Source organism: Lytechinus variegatus, chromosome 6, assembly GCF_018143015.1.
Source record: "Lytechinus variegatus isolate NC3 chromosome 6, Lvar_3.0, whole genome shotgun sequence".
NCBI classification, from domain to species: Eukaryota; Metazoa; Echinodermata; class Echinoidea; order Temnopleuroida; family Toxopneustidae; genus Lytechinus; species Lytechinus variegatus.
In genome coordinates, this window is record NC_054745.1 from 19,938,421 (window position 1) to 19,954,508 (window position 16,088).

Below are 16,088 nucleotides of genomic sequence, written 5' to 3' on the forward strand. Positions count from 1 at the left end.
ATTAGTGTTCTTTAAAATTGTATGAGTGAGCGTGCAATGTAAAAAAATGTTGACATCTTTGGCTCCATAATCTCAACACAAATATAAAGAAAATGTTGACATTTTTGGCTTCCCATAATCTTAAACCAGACTTCAGAGTACGGGCCAAAGTACAATGCCTGTATTCCATGCTTGACTCACAAATTAAATTCATCTTTTAAATCACTTATTGTATAACATCTTCACCATTATTAGAACAATAAAGCTTCGAGTCGTTCATGAAAATTACTGGTAAAATGGGTCAAGTAGCGGTTGAGAGATTATACGTACAGTATTGCAATAATACATAATAGAATACAAATTGCATAGAAAGAAACACAAACAAGTGAATGGACATTCTCAGTTTCAAAGAAACGATACACATAGTAGTAACTTGTTTTTAAACAGGAAAAAGTAAAAGAGTGAAATAGATAGGGATGATAGTGAATTCGACACTCTTGGCCTCAAAAGAAGCTAGGAGAAATTAAAGGCCCATTGTTGCTGTACAAAATACATGTATAGCCTGAAAAGAGTGAAATGATAAGTGGTCAGGGCCTGGACTAGGCAGAAGTCTGAAGACCTGCATCACTGGAAGAGACACAAGAGAAGATCATGCAGAATATTCTTGAACATTGAGGAGAGATGGAATCAGAAATACTGAAGAAGAAAAAGAGGTGAACTAAGACGGAATGAGAGAGTTACAAACATTCTTGGAGCCCTTAGCTGAAAGACCTCCTTTTAAATACAACTTTGAAAATCAAGCGCAAGTCCTTGGCCTGGTCTTACAAAGAATTACGATTGATCCAATCACTTTCAAGTATGTCCTTTGAAAACAAAGAGAAGCATACTGAATTGTCAAGAAAACAGTAAATGTATGAAAATAAGTAATTTCTAGAAATTATTTTGAACAAAAATGTATTTTAGATGTTGACGTTGTTGGCTTTCCATAGTTGCGACTGATCGGATCAAATCCAAGTCTTTGTAAGCGGGTATCCAGGATGCGCATGATTTGGGACTAAGCTAAAAATCAGGTTTTATATTATTTGTAGAGTTAGGACACATCCCTGCATTGTTTTGAATTACACATGTGCAATACTGTTGGAAAGGGCTCAAGAAAAATGGAAAACTGAGGGGGGGGGGGGTGAAAGAAAAAAGACAAGAAAAAAGGGGCATTTCCATGTAATTCATATGTTTATAACAATGAGCCATGCTCATCAGTGTTGATTTTAAGTATTCAAATCGAGACAAATTAAATCATTTTTGCTTTGTCGAATGAGCAATAATAATAATAATAGGCATTTATATAGCGCCATCTATCTAGAAATATTCTATTCCGAGGCGCGTTTTTTATTTAATTATTATCATTACCCCGGCTTTAGCTCAAGCTGCCTCTCAGCGCTCATGCATTCAAGGAATTAATCCTACCGGGTACCCATTCACCTCACCTGGGTCGAGTGCAGCACAGTGTGGATAAATTTCTTGCTGAAGGAAATTACGCCGTGGCTGGGATTCGAACCCACGACCCTCTGTTTCAAAGTCAGAAGACTTATCCACTGGGCCACAACGCTCCAATCATAATGGGGAAACTTCTTGGTGGAATTTTGTGATGTAGACTAAACATGAGCCGCTCATGTATAGGCAACAATATCACGTGTTCCGCTCGTGTAAAAGCCAAGAGGTGAACTAGGGTCATTCTTATTTTCAAACACTGAATGGAAATTCGTGCTCGTCACAAGATATGTTGCGTATTTGATACAAACACATTACATGAAATGCTACATGTACCCTCATAATTATCACAGATAACATAGAAGATTTTGAAAATCCACATAGAGAACACAATACTCAACTCACAACCTACATGTAAAGAATACTTTTACAAAATCATTAAAATCACAAATTAGGCATATAATGACGGCATATGAAAGATGGCTTTCTTGACTCAAAAAGGTCCCATCTTTGATGAGAACTATTGAAGACACTTGCCAAACTCAGGGGGGTGGGGTTTTAGAGTTCAAAGACTACGACAAAAGACACAACCTTTTGTACAAATGATCAGTATAAACCCCATCTAGGCCAGGGTATTTTGGGAGTTCATATGGCCCGGGGGAGGGGGGGTCTTCCCATGCCCCCCCTTGAGATCTCAGCTGTCGACAGCGCAATCGCGCCAAGAATTGGCATGCGGGTTGCGCAAAATTGGTCTCAAAAGTTGCGCAAGACTTGAAAGTAAAAAGTCAGCGAGCGGCGCTGTCAAAAAATTTCGTGCAGCAAAAATATTGCGCAAATCGTTGAGCCCCCCCCCTGGCCCCTAGATAGGGTTAAGACACACATCAAATCACAAAGGGGTGGAAATGACAAAGATTATTGAATCAAGACCATGGAAAATTAGAAAAAAAGCAAAAATTGACTAAATCTGTGCTAGTCCATGGTCTAAATTCAAACCTAAAACTTTGGGTTATAGAGAGCCAGGTGCGATATCACCTTTATGAATCTACCAATGCAATGTAGCACATCAGTCTACTTTGACAAAAGGAAGGAAGTAACATTAAAGTGAAATTTCCTGTTATTTCCAGTTAAAGGGAAAATGTGTCTGTCATTTGTACCGTTGCATGCATACATTTAGATGACAATACAATAGCATGGTGGTTAAACAGTCATATATTAAAATAGGATCAGTGTCTTTTTTTATGAAACTCAGCCTGGAGTTAAAAGAAAAGGTTTTAAAACATCAACACATCAAAAACTTCTTTTTTTTAATTTGTCGCTTCCTTTTGTCAGCTAGTGAAGTGTGAAGACCCGATAGTACAAGGATTTAATTTAGACTTAAATAGAGCGAGAGGAGATACAACCTTCTTGATATGAAATGATGAATATAAAGACACAGTACTCTAAACTCATATTGAAGGCTTTGAAGATGAGGAGATATGCCTTTCTTGACACAATAAGGTAGTATCTTGATAAGAAATGAAGACACTGTTGGTAATATTATTTCTGGATCAGACCTCTTGCTTGTGGGTATAACTGTGAATTTGAGCCTGGTTTACTCACTGCTTTATGCCTACAAATTAAAAGAAAAAAAACATCATTAAAGGAAAATTCAGTTACATGCATATTGCAGTTGAAGGGAAAAATAAAATTACTCAGAACTTTCAAATTGAAAATAGAATTACCAAGAACTTTTGATTCATTTCATGAAATTTGTAAATACCCTTTTGCTAGAGCAGCATATCAATGCACAGTTTATCCGTAGGCCTTATTTTAATTTATTTCATTTTGTTTTATTAGATATTATTATTTATGTATTAATAAATCAAACAGCCAGATTTATCACATAATCCGTACAGACTTCATCATTATGGTGATACGATAGGCAATATACAAAAGCAAACTGCTATTATTAGAGTACATGTAGAAGAAGTCAATTCTGGTACTAACTGGATGATGTCCACCTCAGAAAAATGTTGATTTGAATCAATAGAGAAAAATCAGACAAGCACAATGCTGAAGATTTCATCAAAATCGGATGTAAAATAAGAAAGTTATGACATTTCAAAGTTTCGCTTATTTCTAACAAAATAGTTGTATGAACGAGCCGGTTACATCCAACTGAGAGAGTCGATGATGTCACTCACTCACTATTTCTTTTCTTTTTTATTGTTTGAATTATACAATATTTCAATTTTTACGAATTTGATTATTAGGACCTCCTTGCCTGAAGCACAAAATGTTAAAACAAAGGAATACAGTGCCAAGTGTTCAGGGAGGAATGAAACTTCATTTCACATGACAATGACGAGAAAATCAAAATATTTCATATTTCAAACAATAAAAAACAAAAGAAATAGTGAGTGAGTGACATCATCGACTCTCTCATTTGGATGTAACTGGCTCGTTCATATAACTGTTTTTTTAAATGAAGCGAAACTTTAAAATGTCATAACTTTCTTATTTTACAACCAATTTTGATGAAATTTTCAGTGTTATGCTTGTTGAATTTTTCTCTTTTTATTCAAATAAAGTTTTTGTTGGAGTGGACTTGTCCTTTAAAAAAAATCATTGCAATTGAGACTTTCAGCTATGTTTTGATTTCATGAATAAAACATCTGTTATTTCCCAATTCAGAAACAGTCCCCTGATCCATGAATATTTAAATCCTGCTTATAAATAAAAAAAAAAGATAGCTTACTTTGATCTGACTTTGTCTTTCTTCAGCTTCGTCTTGGCCTTGAAAACTTCAGGTCTGGAAGAAAAAGAAAATAAACACTCGCTATAACCTTCTATGAAAAATGGTGGTATTCCTAGTTGGGAATCTTTGGAATGAACATAGGCCTCATAACAATAACTAACTTACAACAATGAAACTGAATGACTTTGCCATTTAATGAGGGATTGCACATTTTATACTGAATGTATGTCTAGATCAAGATCATCTTTATGTTTTATTCACTGTATTTATTTGCTGTATTTCAATGTTATGGATATTCTTACTTTTCATGGAACTGGCTTTCCTAGGGTATTTGATCTTCACATTTTACAATGAGTATGTCTTCTCATTTGATTGTTTCCTCATAAATAAATTGATTTGAATCTCCCTCTCTCATTTAATCTTCTTTAATACTTACTGTACTTCTAGATCAAGATCATCTTCATCTTGTAGGGCTGCATCCAATGCAGCCTGAACCCTCGGTGCTACTGACGGACCCTCATAGTCTCGTGTCGTCCTGTTCGGCATGTCAAGGTCAACAGCAAGAATGTTCTCTGCCTACCAAGAAAAGATAGCACAAATGATGATAACATTTTCTTAATTAGTATGGCCCATATTCTGAAGTCAGGTTTAACTTAAACTCGGGTTTAAAGTTGTAGTTTAAGTATGGGAAGCCATAGGTATCATTTTTTTTATTAAGTTGAACGTTTCTTATGTTTACTGCGCTTTCCTGATTCATCGCTGGTGAAGACAATAATCTATTTATTCTTCATAGACAATTATGAATGATTAAAGAGCAAAATGAGCTGAAATATGATATCTCTACCGCTAGAGATTTATGTAACGATTGGCTATCCATACTTAAACCACAACTTTAAACCTGAGTTTAAGTTAAACCCGACTTCAGAATACGAGCCAATATCAACAGGGGGGTGTTTCACAAAGATTTAAGTATGACTTAGAGTCGCACTTAAATGCCAAGTTGCGTACGTTATGAAAGGCTTGACCACATTGGTCAGATCGTGCCATGAGGACGCGCTTTACTGCCAATCTAAGAATAAGATCGCGCGTTGCATATCATTTACGCGTCGGCATTAAGTGCGACTTAAGTTATACTTAAATCTTTGTGAAACACCCTCCTGTTCTAAATTATTTTAAGCCCAGCTCACACTATGCATTCACAATTCATTGCAATCCGAATTACAAATAAATTGTTTTAACATTTGGTATGAACATTCCAGCTGATAAAATCTTATGGATCAGAGTTCCGAATAGTGGTACTACTAATGAAATCAAAATTCACTCCAGGGCGAGCCTTCCTGTAGGAATAAAAACAAATTTGAATCCAAATCGTAATGACGTCATGCAACAACAGGGCTTAAAAATATGACTTTAGTAATCCTAACATTATACCAAACTTTGAATGAAATTATTTCACTTCTTGGAACTTTCATATCTCATGCAAAATGTGATTTCTTGAAAAATTGCATTGCAATGAATCGCATAGTGTGCGCAGGGCTTAACCCTAAAAATACGGGGGGGGAGCTGATTCAGCCCCCCCCCTCGACATTTTTTGCGATAAATTTTTTGCCCGTGTCGCTCACTGACTTTTTACTTTTAAGTCTCGCGCAACTTTTGAGATCAAAATTGTGACCCCCGGGTACGCGGTTCCGAAATTACGCAACATTTCGTAAATGCATGCAGACCCAAAATTACTAAAAAAAAACGTGAATTTGTGTACAAATCCAATGCAAATAGTGTTTTTAGCCAAAATTCATAAATGTATCATTATTTTTCCTTTTACTGCTTAAAATCAATTTATTTTATCTTTTTTATGGTCAAAATAAAGTCCCTGACAATTTCCATTGAAAAAACAATAAAAATCAAAAAGTCGGAAAACAAAGAAATACATAAAAAATTTAGAAAATAATAGAATACATAAGAAAATAAATGTGATGTTGACTTTTTTAAAATAAATTTCATCAGATGCCTATCTTGAGTATGTTAAACAAAAATTAGCATTTTAGGGGCATTATTTTATTAATTAGAGCAGAGTTATGATTTTACGCATAAATTAGCATAATTAATGAGCAATGAGATTTTTCGCAGAATTTGATATCATAGTTTTGTAGATAATGCCATGGGGAATGTGCGTGCCAATTTTTGTCGCGATCGCGACATCGACAACCGAGATCGTAAGGGGGGGGCTGAATCAACTCCCCCCCGTCTTCTTAGGCGTCGAAATAGCCCAGTCTATTCAGGGTTAAGACAGAAGCTGAAGGAACTAGCCAAAAATGCAGAAGTTGCCTGTGGGGGCCTCATGGTCTAGTGGTTAGGACTCTCGTCTTTCAATCTGAGGGACATGGATTCGATTCCCAGCCATGATCTGGTAAATAGTTCTAGGTTGAAGACGCAGATCCCCTACCTTATATCTTGGATTTCCTCCCATCTGAGCTGCCATACGAGCATAGTCAGCGATGGGTCGGCGGTTGCCCACTGCCGATATTGGTCTCTTTGCCATCTGTTGAGGTCTGAAACCAAAATGGGAGAAACAAATTGAGGTTAAGCTGTATTATTCCAAGCTGCCAGTAGACTTTAATGAAATGTTTCATCAACATTTGTCATCTTATAAGTTGTTAAGTCTAACAAATTGCCTTGGTTTGATTGGTCGAGGAGGAGATATGTCTGACTATGATAAACTAGGAGCCGTTTCATAAAGATGTTCGTAAGTTAAGAGCGACTTTAAGAACGACTGGTGATCTTTATTTGTGGTAAATGGTATACACCCAATCATTCATTGGCGATATGGTTTAGCGTGTCAGGATCACCAGTCGTTCTTCAAGTCGCTCTTAACTTACAAACAGCTTTATGAAACACCCACTTGGTGGGGAAAACACCTGAAATGGTCCTTTCATAAAACACTCTCCAGGGAACAATAGCACAAAGCTTAGCAATCATCATATAACATTTTGGGTTTTATTTATCATTGACTAAAAAACATGCAATTGTGAAAGTCAAGCGTACAATTAATCGCCAACCTTTGTGTTACGTCACCAATAAGGAATAACAGTTACCACATCTATGTTTCAAATGTTATTTCGGCATTATCCAACAACTTTCCTTGTAACAGGAGAGGGGTCAGTACTGATTCTTAACTTCCATTTCACAGAAAAGAAAGTTGCCAATTTTCTACACAAAGATCTTAAGGACATACCATTCAGCCTTTGCTAATGAGGTCAGTTACCATTCTAGTTTTCTGGTTAAAAAAAAGAAAGTTACCAACTTATTTAATAGCCTTTGCTAATGTGGTAAATAACCATTCCTATACTCTGCCTCAAGGAAGACAGTTACCACTTTTTAAACACAAAAGATCTGCATAGGACATGCACCCTTCAGCCTTTGCTATTTGGTTTTATAGTGACCATTCTTATACAACGGCTTCAATAAGAATGTTATCAATTTTCGAGCATACATATGACACACACTTCAGCCTTTGCAAGTGGTGTTCGAAACCATCTTAATATTCTGTCTAAAAGAAAGTTATTAATTTTCAAACAGAAAGATACATGTAGGATACACACATTCAGCCTTCTGCTAATGGGGTCGCAGAGCTGCCAAGTAGTACGGATTTTCCGTATTTAGTACTGAAAAATGAGAAAAATACTGATGGTTTCATGCAAACTACTGATTTCTAAAGTTTCATTTTTATGTGTTGTCCTATGGTATTTCTTTGAAAATACTGATTTCCTCGCCAAAATACTGATTTTCAGCCTTGAAAATACTGAAAATGTTCTTGCTCAGGTTGGCAGCTCTGGGTCAGTAAAAGAAGAATGTTATCAATGTTCCAACATAAAGATCTTTATATAGAGTACTTCAGCCTTTGCTAATGGGGACAGTAACCATTCTAGTTTTCTGTCTAAACAAAGAATATTATACATTTTCAGACATAAAGTTCTATAGAGTACATACCCTTCAGGCTTTGCTAATGGGGTGAGTAAAAGAAGAATGTTATCAATGTTCCAACATAGAGATCTATAGAGTACATACCCCTCAGCCTTTGCTCATGGGGTGAGTAACCATTCTAGTTTTCTGTCTAAACAAAGAATATTCTACATTTTCAGACATAAAGATCTATAGAGTACATACCCTTCAGCCTTTGCTAATGGGGTAAGTAAAAGAAGAATGTTATCAATGTTCCAACATAAAGATCTATAGAGTACATACCCTTCAGCCTTTGCTAATGGGGTAAGTAAAAGAAGAATGTTATCAATGTTCCAACATAAAGATCTATAGAGTACATACCCTTCAGCCTTTGCTAGTGGGGTGAGTAACCATTCTTCACTCTCTTCATCAAACACAGCTCTTGTTGTGATCTTTGTTCTCTCTTCCAATGGGATGAAATTATCAGCAATCAGCTTCCTGTTCATTAAAAAAAATAGAACAAAAAAAATCATGAAAATAATTGATGAAACAGGCTTTTTTAACATTCAGAGCTCATTTTTTGTCAATAATTATTCAAACATAACTATCTAAAATAACTATATTTTTCATTCAATTTGTATTTTCTTTTGTACAGATTTTTTCTCACTAGATAAAATGGTGGTGGAATCTACACCTCACTGCATGTACATGAAAAAAATACCAACTTACTTAGCTTCCTGACTTAATATAATATCCCTCTCTCTCTTTCTCTCTACATGTATATCTCTTTCATTCACTCTCATTTTCTCTCCCCTTCCTTAATTCTGATTTCTTACTTGAGTTTAAGTTCTCTTACCTGTTCATCTTGAGTGTGTTCTAGTTATTCTCTCTTTCTCCCTCTCACTCTCTATTATGACTTACTTGACATTATGTCAAACCCCCGTTTGGAGAAAGACCGCAGTTCAGATTGCAAACTGCAGTATCTTACCCAAATTTGCATTTGAAAATCTCAAAAATCATTTCCAAGCCCAGGGGGACGTTTCATAAAGCAGTTCGTAAGTTACAAGCGACTTTAAGAACAACAGGTGATCATCGCCAATGGTGTGTACCATTTACCGAAAGACAGGATCACCAGTCGCTCTTAACTTACGAACAGCTTTATGAAACACCCGCCTGATCAACCCCGCTTGGCCAGGTAATCCGCGCTGTTTCAATTTCACCTCCACAGGCCAGATTACGAGCGTTGAGCCAAGGACGAAATGATAAACAACAGCTGTGCTATTACATAAGACTTCTCTGCCTGTAGTAGGACCTTCAGAATGAAATTATTGTGTTCAATATTTAATTATGTTTTCAAAGGCATATTGTACTGTATGTATTCAGAAATTCAATGTTAGTCCATTTTCAATTTCGAACCAAGAAAATCTACCTCGAATAAGAAAAGTGAATAACCATGGTGGCATGCTTTGCAGGGACCACGCTCAGGTGTTTTGATACTTGCTTGCTTGGGGCAGTAGGGTTTGTCATACTTAAAGAGAATTGATTGAGGGAAACTGTAGTGTTCTCAAATGGTGGTTTTCGTCATGAGTTTAAGTTCTCTAATGATTTCATCTTGAGTTTGTTCTAGTTATCTCCCTCTCTCTCCCTCTCACTCTACTTTACTGTCTTAATTAACATTACTTACTTGAGTTTACCATTAGTAGACTTGTTAAGAGGTTGAACGCTGCATTTTTGAGTACAAATGTCCCACTTGGCACAAATGTTCCTTGAGTCAAAAGAAAAAGATTCATCCAAAGAGACACGCTGTATCTATGCAAATAAGCAAGTAATTTGCATAAATTTGCATATTATGTCAATATAGGAAAAACAAGTAATTCAGAATAAATATTTCACCAGAACTGCCCTAAAATTGGAAATAAAGACTTAGGGTAAGACAGGGAAGAAAACTGTCATAAAATAATTGGGCTATCCTTGTTTATTATTACCTAATTTACATATATTATGCAAATTATAATTTAAAAAAGAGTATTTTTTCAAGAATCCTGAACTGTTTTAGAAATAACGGCAATTAATACGAAATGTCAACATTCTGCATGAAAGAGAATATATTAGCGAAAACATCGATATGTTTCATGACAGTATTAGTGTCTTAATTTGCTTAGAAAGAGGGCAAATATGTCAAAATGTATGACGTGATATTGCGCTAAAACGAGACCAAAACATCCTCTATGTCACAGTCACACTCACGAATCGGACAATAAAGCGATCAATGGTATGTCATTCGAGATAACACAATCTCAACACAATAGCTTCCATCGGCTTCTCGTATCGCTTTTGTTGGTGTGTCTGCCACATCGTAATCTGTGATACACACGGGCAAAATGCATTTCGGTATCGGTAAAACACTATTAATTTTGTTTTATTTGTTTCTCTTGGAAAATTTACAGGAGACATTGCTTTGCAGGTTACTGCTTAAATGAAGCTATGGCACATGAATCCTGACGAATGTAACCTACCTCAATCCACATTTTAACTTTGTTAAAATATATATCTTTTGGAGACCCCAAAGTGGCAAAACTGCATCTCCCCGGCATTCCCGCTACTTTACAAAACCAGTTTGACTTGTATTATCTACTTGGAAAACACAGATGTATGAGACATCAGACAACATGATTCCTGAAAAAAAAATATTTTTGATTATTTAAGCCAACGGGAGCCTTTCGAATTTACCCCATCCCCTCTCCGTATTTCGACTTTAAATACAAAAAAGATCTTGTTTTAAAGCCATCGGCAAGGCAAATTGCGTTTTTTTTTGTTATAATAAAGCAACTTTTATATCTATATCTTTATATTTACATTCATCATTATTGATATTATTATAATTATTATTAATAGTATTATTGTTATTATAATTATTATTAATATTATTATTGTTATAATTATTATTACTATTATTGTTCGGCCGTTTGTAATAGTGCTCTAGCACAGTAAAGGCTATAACCCAACAGGAGCATGCCTAGGATACCCTTTCCCTTTTTGGTTTTATGTATTTAAAAATAGTTTATTGTCTTTAGAACTCTTAAAAGATTACTTTTGTTTGTATTGATACCTTGGAATAGATTGAGGAGAAAATAATCTTCAATTGACATGTAGAGGAGCTGTGGTAAAGTGAAGAACAGCCACACGGCCCTTTATTGATTCCACTCTATGTTGAATTTAAATATTTTGAGAGCCCAATTTCTTCTCAGTGACGTACCGTGGGCCACGGCAATGGGGGGGGGGGGCACCAGCAAAAAAATCGAGTCACTTAGGGAGCGAAGCGCGCTAAGTTTTTAGGTATACTGACCTAATAGAAACATTTTAGGGACAAGCAGTGCTATTAAACGGATTTGTATCTCACTGATTGAATAATGTGAGCACGAAGCGCGAGCTGAACATTTTTGATATTCAGACCTAAAAAGGGACATTATAAGCAATTTTTTTGTAATCATGATAACCTGCCTCGCTATACAATGCGAAGCGCGAGCTGAAATTTTTGTATATATTGACCCAAAATGGTGAATATATTTTAGGAATCCATTAAGATTATACATATCTCAGCAAAGTTATCTAATGCTAGTACCAACCTTTGTTGAGTTTGTTACAATTACATATAAACACATTAAGCATTTTTTGGAGACATGGTAATCATGATTATCATACGCATCTCACTAATCAAATACTGCGAGTGCGAAGCGCGAGCTGAAAATTTCGGAAATTCAGACCTAAAGAGGGGCATTCTAAGTCTTGTTTGTTTGCAGGAATTCACTAAGACTGTACGTATTTCATTAACCAAATGATGCGAGCGCGAAGCGCGAGCTGAAAATTTTTTATATTGAGATCAGAAAACTAGACATTTTAAGGACTGATTTTAGAAATTCATTGAAGAGTAGACATCTCACCAAATAACTAATGCGAACGTTAGCACGGACAGGAAATGATTTATATTAGACCTTAAATAGGGCAATCAATTTAAGTAGTCATAAAAAATAGCAAATGTCACTACACGAAAAAATTATGACTCGAATTGCGAGGTAATGTATTTGGTGTACAGTATTGATTTGAAAACAGGAGGTTTTAGTACATCAGGATTATTTATCTCTTTAAACGGTATATGCCAGCACCGGGAACAATAAAGTCATAGGCCCTGTGAGCAAATAATGTTTCATAAAGTTTGAAAAAAATGCTTTTTCATGTAATATAACATAATTATAATATAATATAACATTTTATAATGAATATAATTTCTTCTTACCCCACTACGTTTTTCTTCCTTTCTCCCGCTTTTTCTTCCTTTCCCCCTTTTTTTGGCCAGCCGATTGTTAGCCCCCGTAGTTACGCCACTGTTTCTACTACACACAGTAAAGCCTCTTTGCGTTCTCCTCTTGAAAAAAAAAACATAGAAGGCATTGTTTTATTTCTCATGATATAAGTTCGTGTACGTGACGGTGGCCTGTCGAAGTTGCCAAAAAACCGTTTATTTTGTTTTGACAATATATATTTAGAATATCGTCTAAATGAAGCCCTCATCTGGAAAAGGGCACTTATTAAAGGCAGCATCTACATTATATAGAGGAGGCCTTGGCACTTGGAAGAGGCTGAAGCTTGTTTGATTTCTTGGGACCAAAATTTTACATTAAACCTTTTTCGTTTTTCAAATTTACATCAATAAATTTTACAGGAAATAAACAAAAAGGATTGCACTACAAAATGATTTTTTTGGGTAACGTTTCTTTTTCGTTTTGTCACATCTGCCGGAATTCCAGGGGGTGCTATCTATCGAGAATAACACACGCAGCACATTTTGCTTGTCAAATATATTTTCGTCAAAATGACCTTTAATTTTTAGGTAATAGCGTTTCATTTTTTTGCTTGTCAAATTTTCCAGACCCTTGTCCCCCTACCTTTTGGGAGAAATTTCCGCCCCTGATACAAAGAGAAGTAATCTTTTAAGAGTTCTAAAGACAATAAACTATTTTTGAATACATAAAACCAAAAGGGAAAAGGGTATCCTAGGCATGCTCCTGTTGGGTTATAGCCTTTACTTTGCTAGAACATTATTACAAACTGCAGAACAATAATAATAATAATAATAACATTAATAATATCATTAATATAGATAAATATGAAATATAGATATAAAAGTTGCTTTATTATACCAAAAACGCAACTTGCCTTGCCGGTGGTTTTTAAACACGATATTTTTTTATTTAGTGTCGAAATACAGAGAGAGGATGGAGTAAATTCGGAGGGCTCCCGTGGACGTATAGGCTTAAATAATAAAAAAAAACTCTCTTCAGGAAACATGTTCACTGATGTTTCATACATCTGTCTTTTCCAAGTCGATAATACAAGTCAAACTGGTTTTGTAAAGTAGCGAGAATGCTGCGGGGGAATGCAGTTTTGCCACTTCGGGGTCTCCAAAAGACATAAATTTTAACAAAGTTAAAATATGGATTGATGTGGGGTACATTCGTCATGATTCATGTGCCAGAGCTTCATTTAAGCAGTAACCTACAAAGCAATATCTCCTGTAAATTTTCCAAGAGAAACCAATTAGAAACAAATAATAAAAAATTAATAGTGTTTTACCGATACCGAAATGCATTTTGCCCGTATGTATCACAGATTACGGTGTGGCAGACACACCAACAAAAGCGATACGAGAAGCCGATGGAAGCTATTGTGTTGAGATTGTGTTATCTCGAATGACATACCATTGATCGCTTTATTGTCCGATTCGTGAGTGTGACTGGACATAGAGGATGTTTTGGTCTCGTTTTAGCGCAATATCACGTCATACATTTTGACATTATTTGCCCTCTTTCTAAGCAAATTAAGACACTAATACTGTCATGAAGCATATCGATGTTTTCGCTAATATATTCTCTATCATGTAGAATGTTGACATTTTGTATTAATTGCTGTTATTTATAAAAACAGTTCAGGATTCTTGAAAGAATACTCTGTTTTAAATTATAATTTGCATAATTTATGTAAATTAGGTAATAATAAACAAGGATATCCCAATTATTTTATGACAGTTTTCTTCCCTGTCTTACCCTAAGTCTTTATTTCAAATTTTAGGGCAGTTCTGTTGAAATATTTATTCTGAATTACTTGTTTTTATTATATCGACATAATATGCAAATTTATGCAAATTACTTGCTTATTTGCATAGATACAGCGTGTCTCTTTGGATGAATCTTTTTCTTTTGACTCAAGGAACATTTGTGCCAAGTGGGACATTTGTACTCAAAAATGCAGCCGTAAGCCCTTTTTTTGCAGTTAACAAGTCTACTACATCTTTAATGAGTTCATTTTGAGTCTGTTCTAGCCCCCCCCCACTTTCATAATAACCGTGGCTTACTTGAGTTTGAGTTCTCTATTGAGTTCATTTTGAGTTTGTTCTAGTTCTCTCCCTCGCTACCTCCTTTTTCCAGATCTAGACGTACTCGAGTTATCATACGAGTTCATTTGAATATTTTCTAGTTCCTTAATTACCATGACTTACTTACATTTGAGTTCTCTTAATGAGTTCATTTCGAGTCTATTCTAGTTCTCTCTCTCTCTCCCTCCTTAATTACCATGACTTACTTGAGTTCTCCAATGAGTTCATTTTGAGTATGTTCTTATTCTCTCTCCCTTCTTAATTACTATGACTTTTTGAATTTCTCCCATAATTTAATTTTTAGTCTGTTCTAGTTTCTCTCTGTCCCTCTCTCTCTTTCTAAATTCTTATGACTTACTTGAGTTTGACTTCTCTGAAGAGTTTATTTTTAGTCCACTCAAGTTTTTCTCTCTTTCTCTCTCTCTACCATGACTTACTTGAGTTTGAGTTCTCTAATGAGTTCATTTTGAGTCTGTTCTAGTTCTTGTCTTTCTCTAGCATGTTCATCTTGCAGATCTTGTATATCACTCTTATATGACTGAAGCTTGGCAAATAACTTCAAAATAAAGAGAAAAACAAAAAACACCTTTGTTATTGGGACTCCTCATAATCTTTCACAGTGACTTTCAATCAGTGTAACAAACACTTGTCACATGACAGTGCTCAGCCAATCATTGTATATGATAAATTGCCTTGTTAGGGAACAATCCTAATTTGGTGAGGCTAAGGCTAGGCCCTCTCAAGAGAGTGAGACATGTATATCTGCATAGTCCCAGTCGGCATCTTTCTTTCACTAATCCCGACACAACAATGGGAAATATGCAAGAAAGCTCCTGCGAGACTATTCAGACTACAAGTTTCATTAAGAAAATCAAACTATCAAAATAGACTTGAACATTTGAATGCACTTACTGAAGTTCAAAGTTCCTCTTAGGAGAAACTTATTCAACACTTATTATTCATCAGTGAACAGTGTCCAACATTGAATAGTGAGTACTTGTACATCCTTCTTATTTAGCTTTTTTCTTCTTACTTAATACTTTCCTATACTTTTAGTGCACAGGGACATGCAACTTGCTAAGAGTGATGCACTATACAAGAACAAAGTATTATCATAATTACAAAAGTTATACCATTTATACAACACCAATTTAAGTACTATTGGCTAGGTAAGTTGTATTTGTAAATAATCGCTATAAAAAATGGAAACGCCCGATCGACGTTATCGATGTTTATCTGTATAGTTCAACACACTTGCAATCTACAAATCCTAATGATGGTCTGAAATGAGAAAATGATAGTAAATTGGTGAGCTATGAGGGCCACTGATGAAGATCATCAAAATGAGATTAGTATTATAATAATTTTGCTCACTCACCTTTTTCAATTTCTTTGTCTTGACTTCTACTTCTTGTTGTAGTGATGAAAACGTTCCTTCGATCTCCACTGTTTTATCATCCTGCTCCTTCAATTTCCTCTCCATCTCCCTCTCACGATTCTATGAAAGAAAGAAAC

General features: G+C 35.4%; 1 protein-coding gene across 1 annotated transcript in view; it reads right to left on the reverse strand.

Annotated features, from left to right (window-relative positions):
• Positions 1 to 1,517: 1,517 nt before the first annotated feature.
• The window catches only part of LOC121417161 (kinesin-II 95 kDa subunit), a 44,930-nt gene continuing 30,359 nt past the window's right edge, over positions 1,518 to 16,088 (reverse strand). Inside the window, exons 15-21 of the mRNA XM_041610752.1 lie at positions 15,952 to 16,071; positions 15,011 to 15,129; positions 8,525 to 8,641; positions 6,648 to 6,753; positions 4,641 to 4,780; positions 4,205 to 4,258; positions 1,518 to 3,076 (exon numbers count right to left, since the gene is read on the reverse strand). Of these exons, the coding sequence (XP_041466686.1) occupies positions 3,004 to 3,076; positions 4,205 to 4,258; positions 4,641 to 4,780; positions 6,648 to 6,753; positions 8,525 to 8,641; positions 15,011 to 15,129; positions 15,952 to 16,071 (729 nt within the window). The 3' untranslated portion in view covers positions 1,518 to 3,003. The remainder of the gene's footprint in view (positions 3,077 to 4,204; positions 4,259 to 4,640; positions 4,781 to 6,647; positions 6,754 to 8,524; positions 8,642 to 15,010; positions 15,130 to 15,951; positions 16,072 to 16,088) is intronic.